General features: G+C 35.5%; 2 protein-coding genes and 1 pseudogene across 2 annotated transcripts; 2 read left to right on the forward strand and 1 right to left on the reverse strand.

The window, feature by feature from the left end:
* Positions 1–507: 507 nt before the first annotated feature.
* LOC146921215 (metalloendoproteinase 1-like) lies at positions 508–1,758 on the forward strand. Its single transcript, XM_085714637.1, has one exon. The coding sequence runs from the start codon at positions 523–525 to the stop codon at positions 1,624–1,626; it is 1,104 nt and encodes a 367-aa protein (XP_085570763.1). The 5' UTR covers positions 508–522; the 3' UTR covers positions 1,627–1,758.
* A 249-nt stretch (positions 1,759–2,007) lies between these two features.
* Positions 2,008–3,375, forward strand: LOC146921216 (metalloendoproteinase 1-like; annotated as a pseudogene).
* A 1,539-nt stretch (positions 3,376–4,914) lies between these two features.
* On the reverse strand, positions 4,915–20,184 carry LOC146921217 (structural maintenance of chromosomes protein 5-like). The gene is made up of 30 exons (XM_085714638.1): positions 20,044–20,184; positions 18,760–18,937; positions 18,516–18,669; positions 18,210–18,283; positions 17,259–17,408; positions 17,074–17,178; positions 16,695–16,840; positions 16,105–16,216; positions 15,856–16,011; positions 14,960–15,081; positions 14,728–14,872; positions 14,571–14,636; positions 13,726–13,854; positions 13,549–13,647; positions 13,234–13,399; positions 12,985–13,130; positions 12,745–12,808; positions 12,521–12,645; positions 12,150–12,227; positions 9,469–9,541; positions 9,286–9,389; positions 8,072–8,188; positions 7,927–8,004; positions 6,945–7,044; positions 6,809–6,863; positions 5,953–6,001; positions 5,781–5,868; positions 5,626–5,698; positions 5,378–5,481; positions 4,915–5,292 (listed from the first exon to the last, which is right to left on the reverse strand). The coding sequence occupies exons 1-30, from the start codon at positions 20,082–20,084 to the stop codon at positions 5,231–5,233; spliced, it is 3,159 nt and encodes a 1,052-aa protein (XP_085570764.1). The 5' UTR covers positions 20,085–20,184; the 3' UTR covers positions 4,915–5,230.
* Positions 20,185–20,399: the final 215 nt, after the last annotated feature.

Genomic DNA, 20,399 nt, shown 5'->3' on the forward strand with positions numbered 1-20,399 from the left:
TCATATATTTGCAGGGACCATTTTCATATTTAAGCCTAACTTTTAATTCTAAAACTGATTCTTACACGCATATTTATTATTAAATTCACCTTCAAATACAAATTACTTTATCTGCAACTCACTTTTGATAAAAAATAAAAATAAAAATGGTAAAATCAAAACCAAAAATACAGTAAATATCATAACGTCTTACGGTGCAAGAAAATTCAACTGGTTATTGCAGTGTTTAATTTTCTCACCGGTCATTTTCTTTTGGTTTGTATCCACGAAACTTCTATAAAGAAGAAAAAGCAAAAACTTCAGCAATTTGAAGCAAAAATCCAAAGATCATTCATTATTAGTTTATGCATATACCAACATTGGTTAGTGGATATTTCTCAATGAAAACCATGGGAGTTGTTGGCGCAGCCCATTATTAAATTGGCAAGTGGAATTACTTCATCAATCTATATATATATATATATATATATATATATATATATATAATACATACACTCAGTTTTGTCTATGCATTAACCAAATATGATGAAATTATATCAATTTGAATTGCTCTTATTCCTTCTCCTTATCATTGTCAATACTACTCTTTCCATTTCCTTCCCTACACTCTCTCCTGGAGTTGTCAAACCATTGGAGAAGTTTGCGAAGGGGATTAGAAGTGAAGGTTTTGACACTTTATGGAATAAGGCAATGGAAAAGCTCGAGGACAAGCTCAAGGACTCTAAAGAGCAGAAGATATTGGACAAAATCAAACCATCTCCTCCATCACAATTACCAAAAGATATTCAAGGCCTATATCGGATCAAACAATATTTGTACGATTTCGGCTACCTCAAACAATCTGGGCCGTTCAATAACACTCCAGACCAAGAAACATTCTTAGCCGTTAAGACCTACCAACAATATTTCAATATCCAAGTTACTGGCCAAATTTTACCACATATGGCATTACCACGATGTGGTGTTCCTGATATGAATTTCAACTACGGCTTCACCAATGATATATCGTTTCCGAAAGGAAACCAATGGTTTCCTAAGGGAACGAAAAATCTTACCTATGGTTTTGCTCCCGAGAATGAAATCCCACTCAACGTGACCAACGTGTTTAGAAAAGCCTTGACACAATGGTCGCAGACCACTAGGGTCTTAAATTTCACAGAGACGAAATCATACGATGATGCTGACATTAAGATTGTATTCTACAATATGACTAACGATGATGGGATCAATGATGCTGTCGTGGGCGACACTCTTATCAAACTTGATTCAACAAATGTGAAGACAGGTTTGATACGTCTGGACGCTACAAAGTACTGGGCGTTGCCAACTGAGGACGGAGAATTTGATTTGGAGACGGCCGCGATGCATCAGATAGGTCATCTGCTAGGACTTGAACATTCTTCTGATAACAAGTCTATTATGTATCCAACTATATTGCCATCACAGAAAAGGAAGGTGCAGATAACAGATTCAGATAACTTAGCAATCCAAAAACTCTATTCCAGCTCTACAAAAGCCAATGCAAACTCAGATGATAGTAGTGGGTGCTTTAAACTTTTTGGGTCTAGTTCTAGCCTCCTTATCTCTTTGTCCATTGTATTTGCTTTTGTGGCTCTGTTGAACTAGCATTTAAATTATATCCTATGATTAGAGTCTCTTTTTTACTTAAGTTAAATAATTAATGTGTAATCAATTACACATTTGGGACAAAAAGTTATATTGTGGTTTAATGATAAATAAAATTTTTAGTTTTTGTTATGTTGTTTGCCTTCGGTTTGTCAAGTTGTTGAAATAGTTTTACAATCAAACACAATACAATTGATGATGTCATGTCCAACCTATTAAAAACACTTATTGTAATTTTTTATTGAAAAACAATAATTATTTATTAAAAAGTATTAATTATATTTAATATAAAATGCACAAGTTTCAATACAAATTTACTATTTTAGATTTCTTAACATGTGTAAATTTGGACATGATAGAAAAACTCATCTATTAGACCTTCTTGATGATCAAGAATCCATTTCACATGCTATCCCATAAACACTGCTTCTTACCCAATCATTAACATCATTTAGTAATGATTTCACAAATATGGAAGTGTGCATCTATACCTTGGACTAGAAGTTACCAAAACAAAGATATGAAGGAAGATATCCAGCTCTTCTTGGAAATTGTTTAAGATCCTTAAACTGTTCAGTGCTGCTGAATTGTATTAATGTCAAGTCCTTTCATCCTTCACCACCAATTCTACATGTCCCTTTAGAGTATGAAGTTATATCAATTTGAATTGCTCTTATTCCTTCTCCTTATCATTGACAATACAACCCTTTCACAAAGATTTTTTTCTAAAATAGTCTTTTCTATTCTCAAACCAATATTGAAGGAGGCTAGACAACAAGCTACAGTATGCATTGAAGAAGTCATTGGACAAGATCACACAATCTCCTAATCCATAGCAACAAGCCGAAGTGATTCAAGGCCTATATCGAATCAAACAATATTTGTACAATTTCGGCTACCTCCAACAATATGGGCCATTCAATGATGTTCTAGACCAACAAACAATCTCAGCCATTAAGATCTACCAACAAAATTTCAATCTCCAAGTTACTGATGGCTACCTAAACACCGAGACTTCACAACAAATCTTGCTACCACGATGTGGTGTTCCTGATATGAATTTCGAGTACAGCTTCACCAATGATATGTCGTTTCCAAAAGGAAACAAGTGGTATACTAAGGAAAAAGAATATCTTACCTATGATTTTGCTCCGGAGAGCCAAATCCCACTCGACATGACCAACGTGTTTAGAAATGCCTTCGCACGATGGTCGCAAACCACTAGGGTCCTAAATTTTAGCGAGACGACATCATACGATGATGCTGACATTAAGATTGGATTCTGCAATATTAATTACATCGATGGGGTTGATGATGTTGTGGTGGGTGATACGGTTATCCAACTTGGTTCGAATGTGAATTCAGGTTTGATACGGCTGATTGCTTCAAAGTACTGGGTGTTGCCAACTGACAACTACATGTGGTCATGGCAGAACGGAGAATTTGATTTGGAGACTGCGGCGATGCATCAGATAGGTCATCTTCTAGGACTTGATCACTCTTTTGATAAGGAGTCTATTATGTATCCAGCCATATTGCCATTACAACAAAGGAAGCTGCAGATAACAGTTTCAGATAACCAAGCCATACAACAAATCTATACCACTAACAATGGTGGGTGCTTCACAATGTTTGGATCCAGTTCTGGTCTCCTTACCTCTTTGTTCCTTGGATTTGCTTTTGTGGCTCTCTTGAACTAGCATCTTAAATTATCCTTTAATTTTGGATACGCTTTTTTAGTTTGTGTAATACTTTACTTCATCTGCCATTTTTCGTTAATGCTTGTTATGTTACGGTATCCACTACTCTCTTATAATCAAGTACAAAAATTACATTATTTATGCGCAATTCCTTCAACCACCTTATCGCATATGACACACCTAAAGCTTCTCCTTCATCAACTTTAAAGATGGGTGAAATCCATTTTGTTTTTGCTAAAACGAAGCTTCCTCGATCGTCCCTGATGCATATACCAATGCCAACTCTATTAGTCGCAGTTGAGAACGCTGTGTCAACATTGCATTTATATCTTCCTCTGTCCGGCTTCTTCCATGTGTGATTGGCAATATGTTGCTGCTGTATCATCGTTCCACTACGACACACCTGCGCATTTTGCCAACTATTTAAGAGATTTGTTCCCCTTGCACATACTGCCACGGTAACATTGATTCACTCCTCCGTATCAGATCATTCATTTGCTTCCAAATTGACCAAATAGTGCAAGCAAACACATCTTGAAGATTCTTACTTAATTTGTGTAAAACGTTGAAAATCAAAGAACTCACACTTGGCTCATCTTGTATCAACGGTTGAATACTTGTCCAGGGGCCAATATGTTGCCAACAAAAACTGTTGTTGGAGCAATGAAAAAAGATATGCATGCTGTCTTCCATTCCACCATTACAGAAAACATAATTATACGGACAGTTGACGCCGCAGTCGTGACGTCTTACCCTTGTATGTAAACAGTTTCGACAAATCCGCCATAAGAGATTCTTGACTTTTAGTGGAACTTGGATAAAGATTCTTGACTTTTAGTTGAGCTTGGATATTCCAGATTTGATTCTAGTTGCCTTCTACTCTATGATTATTCAATGCAAGAACTTGCTGCAAACTAATATGATTGCCGCTCCTAACAGAATATATACCATTTGTCTCAAATTTCCAGATTCTCCTATCCGTTTGAACAAAACAGGTGTTTATAGAATTCGCTGAAAATCAACATTGGTTACCAAGCTTTGAAGTGATTTAATATTCTACACCCTCAATTTGAGGATTCCAAAAGTCTGCAATTGTAAAGCTGTTAAGCTATTCAGGAAGGTCTGCAGGTTTGTCAATTGCATTACCGTCAACTAGCCAATTTTGATCCCAAAACGGAATAGCTTCGCCTGAACCGATACTCCACTTATATCTATCTTTGACCCCAAATACTACGCCAAACGTAACTTGGGTTGTATCCACTAAAAATAGCAAACATGCTTGGAGAGATAAAAACATCATGCACAGAGTCATTTTCATCCACAAATAACCCATAAAAAAATGCAACACAACTCATTTATTACTCATCCTTCAGGCTCAAACTTTCTCTTCACTCAGTCTCACTAAAGTTCTCTCAAGTGTTCAATTGTTATGCAATTCACTCAAATTCCAGGTCATGCATCCCCCTACCATAGGATTGAAAAAAATTCTTTACAGCATAAAAAATATAACATGGTTAAGGAGTATATTGTATGGAAACCCATATAGAACACTAAAAAGTTTAATTTAAAAAAAAATATACATTTAAAGTTAAACTAGAAACAACTAATAAATATAATTAATACATTATATGTTACAAATACAAACCTTACCGTTGTATCTTGACGAAGAAAAGGAACCTCACCGTTGTACAAGCAATAGTAGGAACAACAGTTTTAATCCTCATAACAGCAAAAACAAATAGGAAAGATATATTTACATTCTTATAGGTTCACATTCAATCCAATCAATGTAACAAAAGCAAGTTCACCCGATTGCAGGCTAAAATTTTCTCCAAAAAACTATACAAAATGCTAAATAAGCGCTACTGCTCTGCATCGCTGCAACTCCATAGTGTTTTTTTACTTTAACATGAAATCTCTCCAACATGTCCAGTGATAATACTCCATTGATCACCACTAGCCCAGGCTGGTTTACAAAGAGAAAATGTATCGTAAGCAATATCAACAGTTAAAGAAAGAGAATATATGCAGTTTTCAGTATGAGAAATTACCCTTTGAGGGCTGCTCAATCCAAGGGCCATTCATTACATTCAATATACTGCATGCCTCACTATATTGCAGATCTGGTAACAGCTTCGGTGTAAGTAAGAAGCACCTGCATAAGATTAATCGTCACTTACGCGTTAGAAATGAACAAATATGGGGGGAAAAAGCCCATCCATGACCGATAAACCTGCAAAGATCAACTTTAAACGACCAAACTGAAAAGATCAAAGTAATAGTAGTTAGGAGTACTCACTGTGGTGTATTTGGCTTGCTTGCTGCTCTCACTAGTTGCTGAAACATCTTCCTTTCATTTATTGGGTCCATCCCTGATAAAATATAGTCAAAGAAGATCATTTGAGTGCTATGTGCCGTTAATCCAGAAAGAATTTACTTCAACGAATAACCAACCTTGGTTGATCTCATCAACAACTCTAAATGGGCAGTTTGTAAGATCTTGAAGGGAAACAAGATAAACAATTGTTGAAACTGACCGCTCCTGGATAACCAAAATTAAAGGTTAATTAGTTAACCTGGCGGTGGGGAAGCATAGATGCGCTAAAAAAATAATACATTACAGTACCCCTCCAGATTGATGATGGGCACTGAGAACTTTAAGCTGTCCATTTTCTCTGATAATATACAAAATATACTGTAAGAAACAAATAATAATAGAAGCTGAAGTATAACGTATGGGAAAGTGAATATTATAAGGAAATCCCTTTGGTATCCATTGTTTATGTTAGGATATTGGTACCCTTAAATAAGTAGGAACATGACAATTCAATTGAAATTGGAAACATAAATACCATAAATTATGAAGCACTTTTTACCGCATACAACAACAATAGGTAGTGTACAGTACATAAATATATGTAAGCAAATATTTTATAACAAGTTGTGTATGGTACACAAATCTATTTATTCAAAGTTTTGCCCTTTGTTTCTAGTAGGTGCGTGTCTTTTTTCGTCACTTTTTGTTGCCCAGTTATGCCAACGAAGTTTCCGCTGTTTTGTCTTGAGTCCTGTTTCCTGAGCTTGCTGTTCATGTTTTCTGGAACTTCTCTTTTACAAGCTAGCTAAACTGTAGTTTTATTGTTGAAGGGTTTCATAATAACAGAAACAAAGATAGCAGAGAAAGATATAGAAGGGATTTTTGGCCACCGCATGGTCACATACTTGTCTTCTCCAGCCATTCACACAGTGGCCATTTTTTACCTCCTCCACCTCTCCCTCACATATCTCGCTCTCTGACATGTGGTCTCAGAAAGAAAAAAAAATAAAATGGCACATCTTGAACTTGAAAACATTGGAACCTCTCATGATAATCGATTACATTTCCTATTTTCTTCGTATGGCTCAATGTTGAACAGCGACCATGTGAAATCACATTCTAATAAACAGAATAAACAAAATAACTGGTTCAGAGCAACACTCGCCTGAATTTGACTTTTATAAGTATTCCATATTGATCATAGTCCATATCATGCTCATCTGAGGAATGGAAAAACATAGGTAAGGATGGAAGCATAAGAAGACCAAATAAAATTAATTTCAGTTTACCATTTGACATACCTAGTGAAACTTCTCCGGCAACAGCCATCTGTTGAAAATTTCGATTAAAAGTTTCATTTATCTGAGCCACAAGATTTCTGAGAGTTGGAAGCCACTTTTCCTGCAGAAGAACTTCAAATATTTGAGCTTTTCTCAAGAACCAGAAACACAAAAGAAGATCATGCAGACCACATACTATAAATCACATTATATATGCATAGAAATCGGGACATAACATATTTCAGGTGTAAATCCCAAATTCACCGGAAATATATGATCACATTCTTTAACCCTGACCTAAAAGATTAACTCTTCAAGTCAGGTTGTTTTTGAAATAGCATCAATACTACTTCAGCTACATGCTAACAATTCTGGACTAGAATACTGGCTTCTCTCATCTTATTAGTTCTGAAGATTTTATCACGAAGAACTAGCAAGCTTATTTAATAGGATGGATCAAATTATTTCCTGGCAGTACATCAACTGTATCGGTCGAACCGATCCATTTTGGACCTCTTCTCCCTTTCTCTCTAACGTAGAGCAAAATATCTACAAACATTACAATTGTATATGCAAGCATACACATTTTCTGCAAAACACAAAAATAAACACATGTTTGTTCTTCTTTGCCTTTCTCTTTTTAGTTTTTACCATTCCAAACGCATTTTATTAAAAAGATTGATCTATTTAACTCTACAAAAATGAAACTTAGAAAATAGATGATTAGGAACTTTGCAAATTTATAATTTTGCATCCACATACATAAATACAAAAAAAAAATATTGGGGATGAATTTGTTCCGACAAGTCTATACAATCTAATAACATTCAGTCATCGACACAAAAATTGCTAAAACTAATGTACGAGGAAGATTTTCTAAACTAATCCAAAATATTAGTGAAAGGGCGTATAGAAAAAGATGACAGGATGCTGCAGAGAAGAGCTACTAGAAGGATTCTCTACATCGTAAAATTCTACTTATGTAAAGAAACACTTTTCAGACCTTAATGGTTTCCAATTCAGCACGACACTTTGTCGCTTCCTTCTTGTCCGTGTCAAGTTTTTTTGCAAGATCTTCTATCTGTATAGTCACTGCAAATATAGAGGGCACATGGAAATAACCAACAAATTACAACAATGAAGAGTACCTGTCTTTGACGATCCTCGTATTGTTGCAATATATGAGGATTGACAAAAAGCATTGAATTAGCTTGAGATGTTGTATCTTGGATAGCTGCTTCCAACTCCTCAATTGTAGTAGGCATCTACATGAAAAAACCCAAATGTGTTTAGAATTCCCATTGACTTATAAGTTACATATATTATTCTTTGTTGGGTCTAATAACCTTACAAAACCGGCTTGTAAGGTGAGGGCTTCCCAAACTTTATAAGCACAACACTGTCATGTCTCTAGGAAATGTGGGACTAAATCCACCCCTTCACACTCAACACAATGAAGGTGTTGGCAATGAAGGAAACCCTAAATGCCGCAATTACGCGGCTAGGGGCAGACTGCAATGACGGAAGAATTTCCGACACACCTCACACTTGGCCCCAAAGAGCCTGAAATGTGGGCGATGCTGGAAGCCCAACAACAAGTCTAGGATAGGCTCTGACACCATCTTAAAATTTGGGTTGGGCCTACCTCAATCATACAAAACCGGCTTGTAAGGTGAGGAGTGAGGACTGCCTCTACTTGTAAGGTGGGATCTAATTTTTTTCTACCTTCCTATAACCGACGCAGCAGAGTATTTTAAAGAAATTGTTCATTTCAGTGACAATACACAGATGCTCCTATTAATAATAATAATAATGACAATCACAATCACAATAATAATAATCCAGGTTTGGTACTCATGAATTCATCACTTATCACTTTTCAGTACTAGTTGTATTGGGTACATAGAAAAAGTAGTGTATTTTTTAAGCACATAACAGAACTCAATTGAATCAAATAGCCTTTGGTTATCGACAACCCTCTAAACTATTCAGGGACTACTCCTTTTCTAATCATTTCAATTTCAGAACGGTTATGTTGTACTGAAAGTTCTGAAACATGTTTGATAACTGAAATTGTTTTGCAGTAAAATGCTTAATGGGCAATAATGTTTTCAAGTCATATACAGCTAAAATTACCCCGGTCATCATGTTTTTCATTAGGTTTTTCAATAATAGAAGATAAACAAATGTGGAAAATGATGCTTTTGTGTTCATATAGTCTTTCGCGTATCAGCTTCAAAATATGCAAACAGCAAAATGTATTGTCAAGTCCAGTAAGTATTACCTTCTGGACAAGGTTGGTAATTGCAACATAAATATTTAAAACAAGAATGTAAACAACAATTGAATATCTAATACAAACCTCAAGAAATTCCTTCTGTAGGTCAGGTGTAAGAGGGGCAATTGATTTAGCATTGTTTAATAAATCTGTAAGCTTCTGTTTACATTCTTCCGCTTCTTTCTTAGCTGCAATAAAAAAACAAAAATTAGGAAACAAATTTGCATCTTGAAAAATCTACAAATTAAAACCAAAACAGCTTCTCACATTTATTAAAGTGCTCTGATGCTTGACGGGCAAAATTTTCATGCTGCTTCAGATTGGCCTCCATATCTCCAATCTAAAGAAAAATCAAAATGCAGACATGAGAGAGAGAGAGAGAAAGTAAGCATAGAGCAAGACGCGAGGTTATACATAATACTAGCTGTTAAGAGTCCTACATTGGATGAGATGTGGCTTGAAAATGTGTTTATAAGTGGGAGGCACCCCTCACCTTACAAGCCGATTGCAGATAAAACTAGTTACTTGAACTCTATACCAAGGAAAAAATGGAATTCACCAAACTGAAATTTACATATTGTATTTTATGAAATACGAAGATGAAGTAAAAAAGGTTGGCTATGCAAATCATTTAAAACAGGTTAGGAAGAGAGTACAGTGAAAAGCGGGAATTAGAGGAATCTTTTCAGTTAACTCAGAAGGCCATTAGCAGAGGTTTCAGGGGTGAAAAAATGAAAAGAGTCGGTGAGGAAGTGAGTAATGCTGGAGATAATTGTAGATTGTCTAACTTAAAACATGTAAAAAAGATAAACATGCTTAGCCATCATACAATGGGAGCGTTGAATGTGTCTCATTTGGCCTCTGCAGATCTTATCACAGGAATTACCAAAAACTAAAAAATTAAACGAGATCGACAACTTAAAACCCAATAATGCACTAAAAGAAAAGATAGCTATTTTAGATATGAGAATGCCGGAGTGTATAAGATGGCACATAATAAATGATCATGAACAAATATATTCAATAAAAAGTTGAGGTAGCGCCTGCCTCCCATAAAGAAGATGAAAGAAATGTGTCTGGGCTGGTTTGAAGAAAAAAGCTGATTAATTGGAAAATAACCTGATTCAAATGTGTAGAGAGAGGAAGACCTATAAAAGTTTGCTACAAACCACAAAAAGGCCATGTCCTAAATGGATTCATGGACAGTCTTGCCTAGTCCTAGACTTCGGACAAGACTTAACTCACAATCTTTATCAAAGAGGCAAGGATTTGCAAAGCCTTTATACTAACAACGTTGGTCATACCCCTGATCAATGTGGCATACCAAAACACCCTCTCAAAACCGAAAGTGCAGACAACACACCTTGTCTTGCCCACGACTAGACATTTAGTGCTTGGACAAATGCAGGTTGTCAATAGCAGATCTAGAATAGGCTATGATATCATCTTAGAATTTGGACAAGACCTACATGAACCCAAAAGCTAGCTTGAGATGAGGATTTCACAAACCTTCATAAGGACTATGACCATATCCCTAGTCGATGTGGGATCTCGTCACACCACCTTACAACCAAGACTCATAAGCGTGGACAAATGCTAGTTGGCCAATAACAGAGATGTAAACACCTGGACATTGATATGGTATAAATAGTAACTAAAAGTGGCGGAAACCCTCACCACAGGAGCTAGCTTAGGGTTGAGCTAAACCAACACGCAATTTCTAAGAATTATTAACCTTAATGATCATGGCGACAACTTTTCTTGTTAAAGAAAAGGGAATGCCGATATAAAAGATATCATAATTGTCAATAGCAGAAAATAGTGTTGTTATCACGCCGGAGCTAGGCATTTTGTGGCTGCCACCGCATGTGGCGTCGAGTCACATAAGTGATTAGCAGTCCCGTTCACTGGAAAGGATCGCGGAGCAGATCGTATTGTCACGCCGATATTCAAGCACGTAGGGTTTTTTTAAGACAAAACCCAAAAACGCTCTTATTTAGAGCCGTTACAGGATTTTTTGGGTTTTAGGGCATATGAAACCCTGCTGTGAACCCATGTCCTCCTCCTTCTTATTCAGTAGAGTGTGATTCAATTGAGACAGAAATGAAGAAGCACGAATGAAGGTCCAAGAAGTATAACGAAGCATGAGGCAAAAAGATGATGAGGCAGCAGTGAGCAAAAGACATGAAGTCAAACCAGGGGTTAAAAGAAAACCTCAGTTTTAGGTCTACAGCTAACATAACTGGCGTACATAATAAATCAAACTATGTGCCTACAACTGTGAAAGAAAAATATGTTGCCTCTTCTCTTAATTTTCTGACTCACCAAAACAAAGAGGGAAAATAACATCAAATAAAATAGAAATAGAAATACTTAAATAAGTACTTCAATATAAATTATTCAGATATATAATTTAAACCTGAACTAGCAAACCTTCCACTTTTTCTTATCATATAACTGTTAAGATTAAAGCGCCTAGGGGGAAATTACAATCTTACTATGTTATCATGTAACTCTCTGTGATCATTGTTTGAAAGTTTGTAGTAAAAATATGGGATGCTAACAACAATTTTAACTTACGAAACCAATAATTGTAAACACCGAATCACTGCCAAAATCACATAGCTGCCACAATCAGCCATGAAGCCTAATGACTTCCTTTGTCATATGAACAACTAAACACTTGCACCAAAATTTTGTATTCATTTGTATACAAGCTTAGCTTATTAGATCTTTATAACTATTAAACAATAGCCAACCAGCACTAATGCAGGGTGGCATTTCATTGCTTGACTTCAACTTTTCGGAGGTAATAATGGAAGCCTATAACTTAGAACTTAGGGATGGAAAAATAGTTGATAAAACTAGCTGCATATAGGCAATTTATAAAGTCAGTTACATGTATTATATACCAGCATGAGCAGCATATCTATTATGTGGTTGATTACCTTTGCAGCAAATTCAAGGAAAGCCATTCCCTGTACAACATAACTTCGTCCGTAACACGCATCTTCAACAAGAAGATCCTGGCCAAAAATCAACAGTTATTCTTCTAACAGACAAAAAAAAAAAAAGTGCATTATGCAGAATTTATACCAGCAATAAACATGATTTTATTTATTAATGAAAACATAGGATGGAGGCAAGGAAAACATCCAGGCTCAGTAAACATTTGTGAAGGGAACTACATTTTCGTCATCCCAACAACGGAGCTCAAACCCACAACAAGCTAGATACAAGATTTGTCATGCACAACTAAGCCAACTCCTTAGAGTTTCAATTAAGATATTAAGCAGTAAAAAGAACGGAGATAAATCACCTTAACTTTAATTGCATTATGGAATCGCAAAATGTTACACTTTGTTGCCTGATCAGCAAGCTTCGCTAACCCAGTATCTAAATCATCCTGCTCTTCCATTGATTTCAGTATCACTTTCTTTTGTTCTGAAGGTCAAAACACCGTATTTGCAATATTATAGTATGAAAAGCAAAATGTTAATCTGCCTTACATATCTTTCAATACAGCATATCACTTATACTTACCAATACGCCTAATTATTGCTTCTCGTTTATTTAGCTCATTCAGTGCTGTTTTACTAATTTCCTCCTAAAAGAAATCAGAAAGAATAACAAAATTTCAAACTTTAGCATAGACAAAAATTCTTCGAACACAGATCACTATAATCAACAATACATGTATGGTGCACCCTCCATTAGGAGAAAATCTCTAGACAGATTTATATCAGTATATTGAATTAAAATATATAATGTTTTATTGCCTACCTTCTGTTTACGAAGATTAGCAGCCTGGTTCCTTAAGCTTTTCTCCTCATCTTGAAACCTTTTGATACTTTCCTCCCGGGAAGCAATTTGTTCTTGAAGCTCCTTTTCTTTGAAGCTCAGATTATCAATGTCCCTCACATTTAAATCTTTAGTACAAAAAAGGAAAAAAGAGAGACAATAAGGAACCAGCATTTAAAACTAAATCACACGATCCAAATGTTGGTTCAACATGCTTTAAGAGTAACATACTATTCACTAGAAGTTTTGGACGTTGCACTTGTTCAACAACTGCTGAGACATGATTTCCATATCTAGACTTCGACCAGTAATAGTGATTTTCTGGTGTCCATAAACTAGAAATTCCCAAGTTTGGAACCTCAACGGCTTTCTGATCAGTTTCTTCCGATCCAATAAACTGAATTGAAAACATGTAGAAAAGAAATGAATATCACTGTATAACCAGATAACATTAATCCTCATTCATAAATGTATTATCTTGAACCATTTTTCAATCAACCTATAATTCTAAATAACGAATCTCCAGACAAAGCACAAGAGGCATACCGAATGATCAAGTTTAGATTGGCTAATCAACACCTCCTTGACAGCATCAGGAGCATCAAAAATTTGGTCCAAACGGAAATGGATACCAAGAGCTCGCATCTGGTAAGAGTGATACAACAATGATGAAATATTTAATACTTAAATGGAAATAAATAAATACTGTTGCATTGAACTTACTTCAGGAGAAATTTCAGAAGGCTCTCTTTGTTGGCTATCACGACCAATATAATTTAAAACTGGCACATCATAATGTCGTAGGTTGTTCACCAAAAAGTCTCGATCACAAGGATCCTGTGTTATAAAAGACTGCATTTGAAAAAGAAAAAAAAAATCAGTATCAGTAACGTGATACTGACATCCATGCAGGAAATGGTGACACACGAGAATTGACTCCTCTTCAATAAGACCTGTATAATTACTATATTGACCCTCCCACCAAAGGTGAGGTTTTAAAGTGGCATTATACCAACAAAATTTGTCAACTTGTCTAGAGATACAGAATGTTTGCATAGGAAAAAAGGATACAGTCAAATGAAGGCAGAATAAAGAAAACATTATCAAAGCAATGGTTCGGGTGGGGTGAACCAGCGGAAAGTGGGAGATTGTTTTCAATTTTATTGAGGGGATGGGTGCAAATTCCCTCATGACATGACTCAAATATGGCTCCCCTCAATAATACTTCGTTTAATGGTATATTCGGTATATGTAGGAATAACATATTCTATTGTAATTAATGTTGCATATATTGATTTGTTGCCAATTTGGCAAACTCGGCCCAGTAGTACAACAGTTTCATATGATTTGTATCAAAGCCGACCATTCCTTTCTTATCGTCGCTCAGCCCAAAGGTGTGTTTATCTTATTGTTTACGTTGACGATATTTTCATAACTTTTTTTAAATAGTCAATCTTAATATTATTAGTAATTGCTGGTAGATCCACGAAAAGGTCTCATGCTAATTGGGCAGGATCACCCATAGCGAGAGTAGGAAACAGAATGAGTACTAAAATGTCTACGACTACCTTCCAAGTGTACCAAGCAACTTGACCCTCTAGATATTTAGCATGAGACTGATCTGGGACATTTACCTGTCAATTCAATCAACAATTTAACGGACCAAGTAGGAAGACAAAAAGGCTATGAAAACATAATAATTTAAACATATATATATATATACACCTCGACTAAAACTGGGCCATAAACCTCCTTGTTGAATTCATGACGATGCGCTTGGACCCATTTTTCAGCATCAAAGATTTGTTCAACCCCAGAATTTTGCAATGCAAGTAAACTCTTGTAACTTTTTTTACTCATTTCCTTCAACCTGCAAATTTTACAACAGAGAATTAAACAATAGATTGACACAAGTAACCAATCTGAAGAAAAACACCATCTTTTGTCCAACTTCTACCTGTCTTTGCAATTCTTCAAGGAGAAATTTTTACGATTGATTAATTTTTCTGCTAGTGACTTATTCTCTCCCACTTCATTAGCAGAAATTTCCAACTCCACAACTTTATCTCTCAGTCTTTTCTGGTAGGGAGAAAAAAAATCAGTTTTACAAAGCTAAGTACAAAAAGCATAAACAATTTTTGCAAGTATAACATCGGCTAAAGTTAGTAACAAACATTCATCGCAGATATTTGGAGTGATAACAATGGATTTAGAGTATACTTACTTGGGTTCACCAATAATTGAATCTAGTCGCCATTAATTTTTCCTAGCCAGTTAATGCAACTACAACTAACTGAACAGAGTTGAGGTGAAGGCATTTCAAGAGAACCAATGAAGGTCAAATGTTCCAACTTCCAAGACATCAAGGGGCTGAGAGGGTTTTTGGGATTGATAGGTTATTACCGAAAGTTTGTCAAAGATTAAGGAATTATTCCTAGGCCGCTCACTCATTTATTAGGAAGAATAGCTTTCATTAGGGAGAGAAGTACTTGAATATGAATATTTCTCATTAACCATGAGAAGGGTTGTAAACCTATTTATATAAATGTGAGCTGAAATCTAAAATAGGAATTTATTCCTACCATTACTAACTTACTTTAGGCATCTCTTAGCATGTCTTACAAGTTAGGTATTATGACATTGACAACTGCCAGTTATTTATGACAGGTGGCATTTCATCTTAGGAGTTAGTCATGATTAAGTTCAACAAATTCTCCTCTCTCTCAACTTTCCTACTCTTTTAAGAAAAAACATAAGGGTGCAAACAGCCCTTAATTGCACTTTCAAGAAAAAACATACGCTTAACTGTAGATAAATATAAATAGTATAACCAATGACTAAATGTACACTTACAATCTCATCCGTGGGAGGTACATAAGGGTTTAGACTCTCAAGTTCAAGTTCAGTAGCAGAAAGTTCATCCCTAGCTTTTCTAAGTTTCTGCTGCCGATTTTCTTCCTGCTGTCGCAACTCGTCCATCTCTTTGTAATTTCCTTGTAATTCCACTTCCTATAAATTGATAATAGATTACAAAATGAACCCACAAGTACAATAACTTGAATAATTAGAAAGTATGGCAAGTAAATGGATGAGAAATATTACCAATTGGCTCTCTTTCTCCAATAGTCTGCTTTTCTTATTGGCATTCTCATTTAGTCGGTCGCTAACCTTTCTCCATTTTTCAGCTAATGTATCTTTCTCAATTTTTTGTTTCCTGTTAAAGCATCACAAATTATAATTTTATCATACCATATCTGAACAAAAAGGAGGTGTTTGCCACACAGACATGTTCTCGTTGTAGTAATATAGTCGCAGATCTTTTAGGAGAATACTATCCTCCGCTAAATATCATAACAATAGTAGCATGACCATAAGTTAATTGATTTGATGATTCAATAGCCCAGCATTAAATGCATCCTTCTAAAATGAGAAATAATATCACTACTAGATTATGAATTCATTTTATTTAAACCATACATTTTGAGGCTAAAGAAAGACATGTTTTCTTTCCCAACTTCTACAATTATAAATCGAACAACCTATTATGCATTTGATCGAAAGGCAAGACCCCTCCCCGAACTTCTACCCTTGCTAAAGTATAAACAGCCTTCTCCTCTAGCAACTCAAATTCTAAGACGATCAAAATTTAAACAATTACTAGCAAATAACAAAGCAAAGAAAGGTCAGCATACTCGATAGGTTCTTTAAGTTCATTTAATAATTTGTTAGCCTTCTCGGATTCCATTGCAGCAGTCTTCTCACGCTCCTTAGCTTCACGATATTCGGCCTGCTTCATATCATACTTCAACCATGGCAATTTCTTTTCCATTAATTTTGCCTACAAAACAGGTATAGGAGTATTTTTTTTATCTATTCCTTTGAAAGAAAAACATAAGACATGGAACTTTCAATGCAAGAGGATCAGAAAACTTCCTATATGAGAAAAATAAAGGATGAACTAAGCATATCAGAAAAAGAATAGAAACCCCCACAAAGTGTCTACATTGCCTGGCATACACAAAACATTCAGACAAAGCATGTGATTGTGATCAACAAAACCGAATAGTTCACCTTGGCACGAAGTTCATCTCTTTGACGAACACGTTCAACATCCATCTCTAATTCAGTATTATGTTCCTTCAACTGATTTAAAGTTCCTTCATTTTTCTTGAGAGACTGAAACAGAATTAGTAAATTGGTCATGAAGTTAACAAGCAAGGAGATTTCCATCATTCCTTAGTAAAGGGTGAACTTACTAGTTCAACATGCTTCAATGCACGACTTTTATCAATTAGTGCACGATGTTGCTCAGGAAGCTGTGGATCACCAACAGCCTTTTCGGTCTCTTCCAGAAGTTGCACGGGAGTTAACTTTGCAAACTCACAGACCCTGTCTTGCGGTAAAAACTGCCAAAAAGCCAAGGATCCCAAATAAGTAGTTCAGCAAGATATAGATTCTATGACCTCATTCTGATATAGATTCTATGGGCCTTGTTTAAGGAGTCCATATAAAGAAATATTATCTTGAAAATCAAGGCAAACACATGTAGAAGTAATAATAACAACTTTGTAGATAAAAGTTACCATTTTTGATTGCTTAAACAATGCCCTAAGGGCACTTGTTAGTTTCTTCATTATCATTTTTCCTAGTATCTTTAAATAGTATCAAAGCACTGTATTTCGGTAAGCCTGATTGGTACCATACTAGCCACAATGGATCCTAGGATTGACAAATTGGAATGAAGAATTCAAGAGGTTTGATCTCAGTTGAACTAGATTGTTCAGTTCAAGGAGTTGTTACGGAAGCGATGTAGAACTCGCACAAGAGGATGTTATCCCTTATGTTGCACTCCGTCAAGGAAGGTTGTAGAAATCAAACAAATGGAACTCGCTCACAATCCTAGTCTCCTAGAGGAGGGAAGATAGTCGACATCTGTCATGTGACTTATGGGGAAGGAAGCTCAAAATTTCTGACAGAAGATAAAATGAATGAAATTGCATCGATGAAAATGAAAGTTCAAACTCGTACAACTAAACCAAAAGCTAGAGCCATTTATAGAGTTCTATTGATGAACTGCAAACTAACGTAACTGAATAATTGTAACTAACTGAAGGTGATTCGGTGAGTTACAGAAGCAGAAAGCTATAGAATACAGCACAAAGAATAAGTATACCATGAACTATCCTGATTGCAGGTAAGAAACTTACTTGAGTCAAATTATTTACTTGGATGTTAAACCTCTGAATGGTTTCAGCCACATCCTTTTTGGACACAATATTTCCTGAAATGAACACATTGACGTATCACATAAAATTTGTAAATAATAATATTTTAATTTATTTGCAGTTCAGACATGCAACTTATACATACATAGAAATATCCAGCTTACACATCCAATCAAATCTTTTAAACATTTCTACTACAGTTAACATCAATCAAAAGACTTAACAACTGCTGTCGAAATGATAGTAGCATTTAATAAAATTTTGTATCTAGTGTGTTAAAAATCTTACCGTTTAAAAACCATTCGGACTTGCTGCTGATATTGATTTTACGCATAATTGTAACGTGGTCCTCTTTATGCTCCCCCCTTATGGTAATCTTAATGTGGCCAGACTCTTCTCCCTCCTTCACAAAATTTGCAACACGCGTGGCTCGCCCAAGCAACTGCAGAAAATGAAGTTGTCACATGATATGGTTCAAAACTAAACTCTTGAGAAGCCTTAGTCTGTTCAAGTTGGGAAAACACAAACCAACCTGAGGCTCGCCGCACAGGCCAAGAGCAATAGCACATACAAGAGAACTCTTTCCAGAACCATTGGGACCAATTACAAGATTCAACCGAGGACCAGGTTTACATTTTAGGTAATCAAATGTCATGAAATTATATAGCTCTAGCTCTATAATGTTTCCAGGCATATAATCATCCTCCCCTCTGAAACAAAGTTTATATCACCAATTCCATAATCACAACCATTTTGTCATTTCTCATTTCAAATATTACGCATAGGATAGAGCATGAAGCCCAGATAAATAAAGCAGAACACTAAGCAATGTTATCGATGGCGGAAAGCCAAAAATCCGACTTATGACGCCGCGATACCCGATGTATGGCGCCATGGCACTGCCATCCTTCACAAATTGGCCGTGGTGGTTTTCCAAACATCCGCCATGGCCGGTATTTGACAACACTGACACTAAGGATGGAAAAGATAACTTTCACTTGTAAACTAAGGATGGTTTTAAAGGATACCTAATAAATTCCCTTATTCCTCAAATTTTAAAATGTCTCAAATACACAAGGAGTGCTAACATCACACTCTTTAACACACTTTTCAACACATTGTTTGAGAGAAACCAATACATTTATTGACTTTCCCATGTAGAAGAGTTCAAGTCCGTGTGTTTTATGTGGTGTTTGTCATTTTGTCTACGGCACAAAATATATAAAAATAAAAACTCACTATGCAATTTGAGAGCTATACTCCCTCTACTTCATTTTCTTCCTTATTTTTATATCTCCACAACTCCATCAAATATACAATAACCAAAACCAAGTTCATATTTCCAACTTTAATGATTCCACTGCTGAACATTCAAGGTCAGGTTGTTATAGCTTCTTACAAAATGATTTTCATAATGTTTCGTATTTTGTTATAACTTTTTAACAATGAAAAATTTGTTTAATCAGCTTATCTTAAAAAGTCATTTAAGTATTTCACCACTTTGCTACCGCATTTTTTGGATAATAAAATTTCAAAAAAATACTTAAAATGTATAACTTCTCACTAATGTTATTTTTTAGATATATTTTTTTGAAAAAAAATGTATAACTTCACACAAATAATTCTTTTCTACTATCTTTAAGTAAAATTTTCATAAAAATCATTTTTAGAAATACAAAGAAAAAGTAAAAAAAAAAAAAAAATTAATCTATACCAAACTGATCTTTGGTTATTCTACTACCCTAACATACAAAGAGTTAATAACAAAAGTAAAAGCTATGAGGTAAGAAGAGAAAATGGAGGAGGAGTTAGAAACCTTGTAATTTTAGGGCGCTTGGGTGGACGAGGTTCCGCCATTGCCAGTAACTGAGGTAAATGGTGAGTGAGTGAGTGATACTAGCGTATTTGTAAAGGTAGAAGATGCTAACTTTTTCATAAAAAGAATGCTAACTTTTTCTACTAATAAAGTTTGCTATTCCCAAGAAAGAAAGAAAAAAAGAAGTTATCTAGGGAAAGTTTGCCCTAAGAGGTAGACTGGTGCACGATCATGTTTTTGCAAACTTTCTTTTTTTACCAAAAACTTTAGCTCCTATGTTTTTAAACTCTTGAACCTACGGGTGCATAAAGATGTTGTCTAGTGTAACCCTAGCAAGTCACGCCACACAGACAGAC

This window comes from Medicago sativa, chromosome 5 (assembly GCF_051527215.1).
Source record: "Medicago sativa cultivar Bolivia chromosome 5, Bolivia_mono, whole genome shotgun sequence".
NCBI classification, from domain to species: domain Eukaryota; kingdom Viridiplantae; phylum Streptophyta; class Magnoliopsida; order Fabales; family Fabaceae; genus Medicago; species Medicago sativa.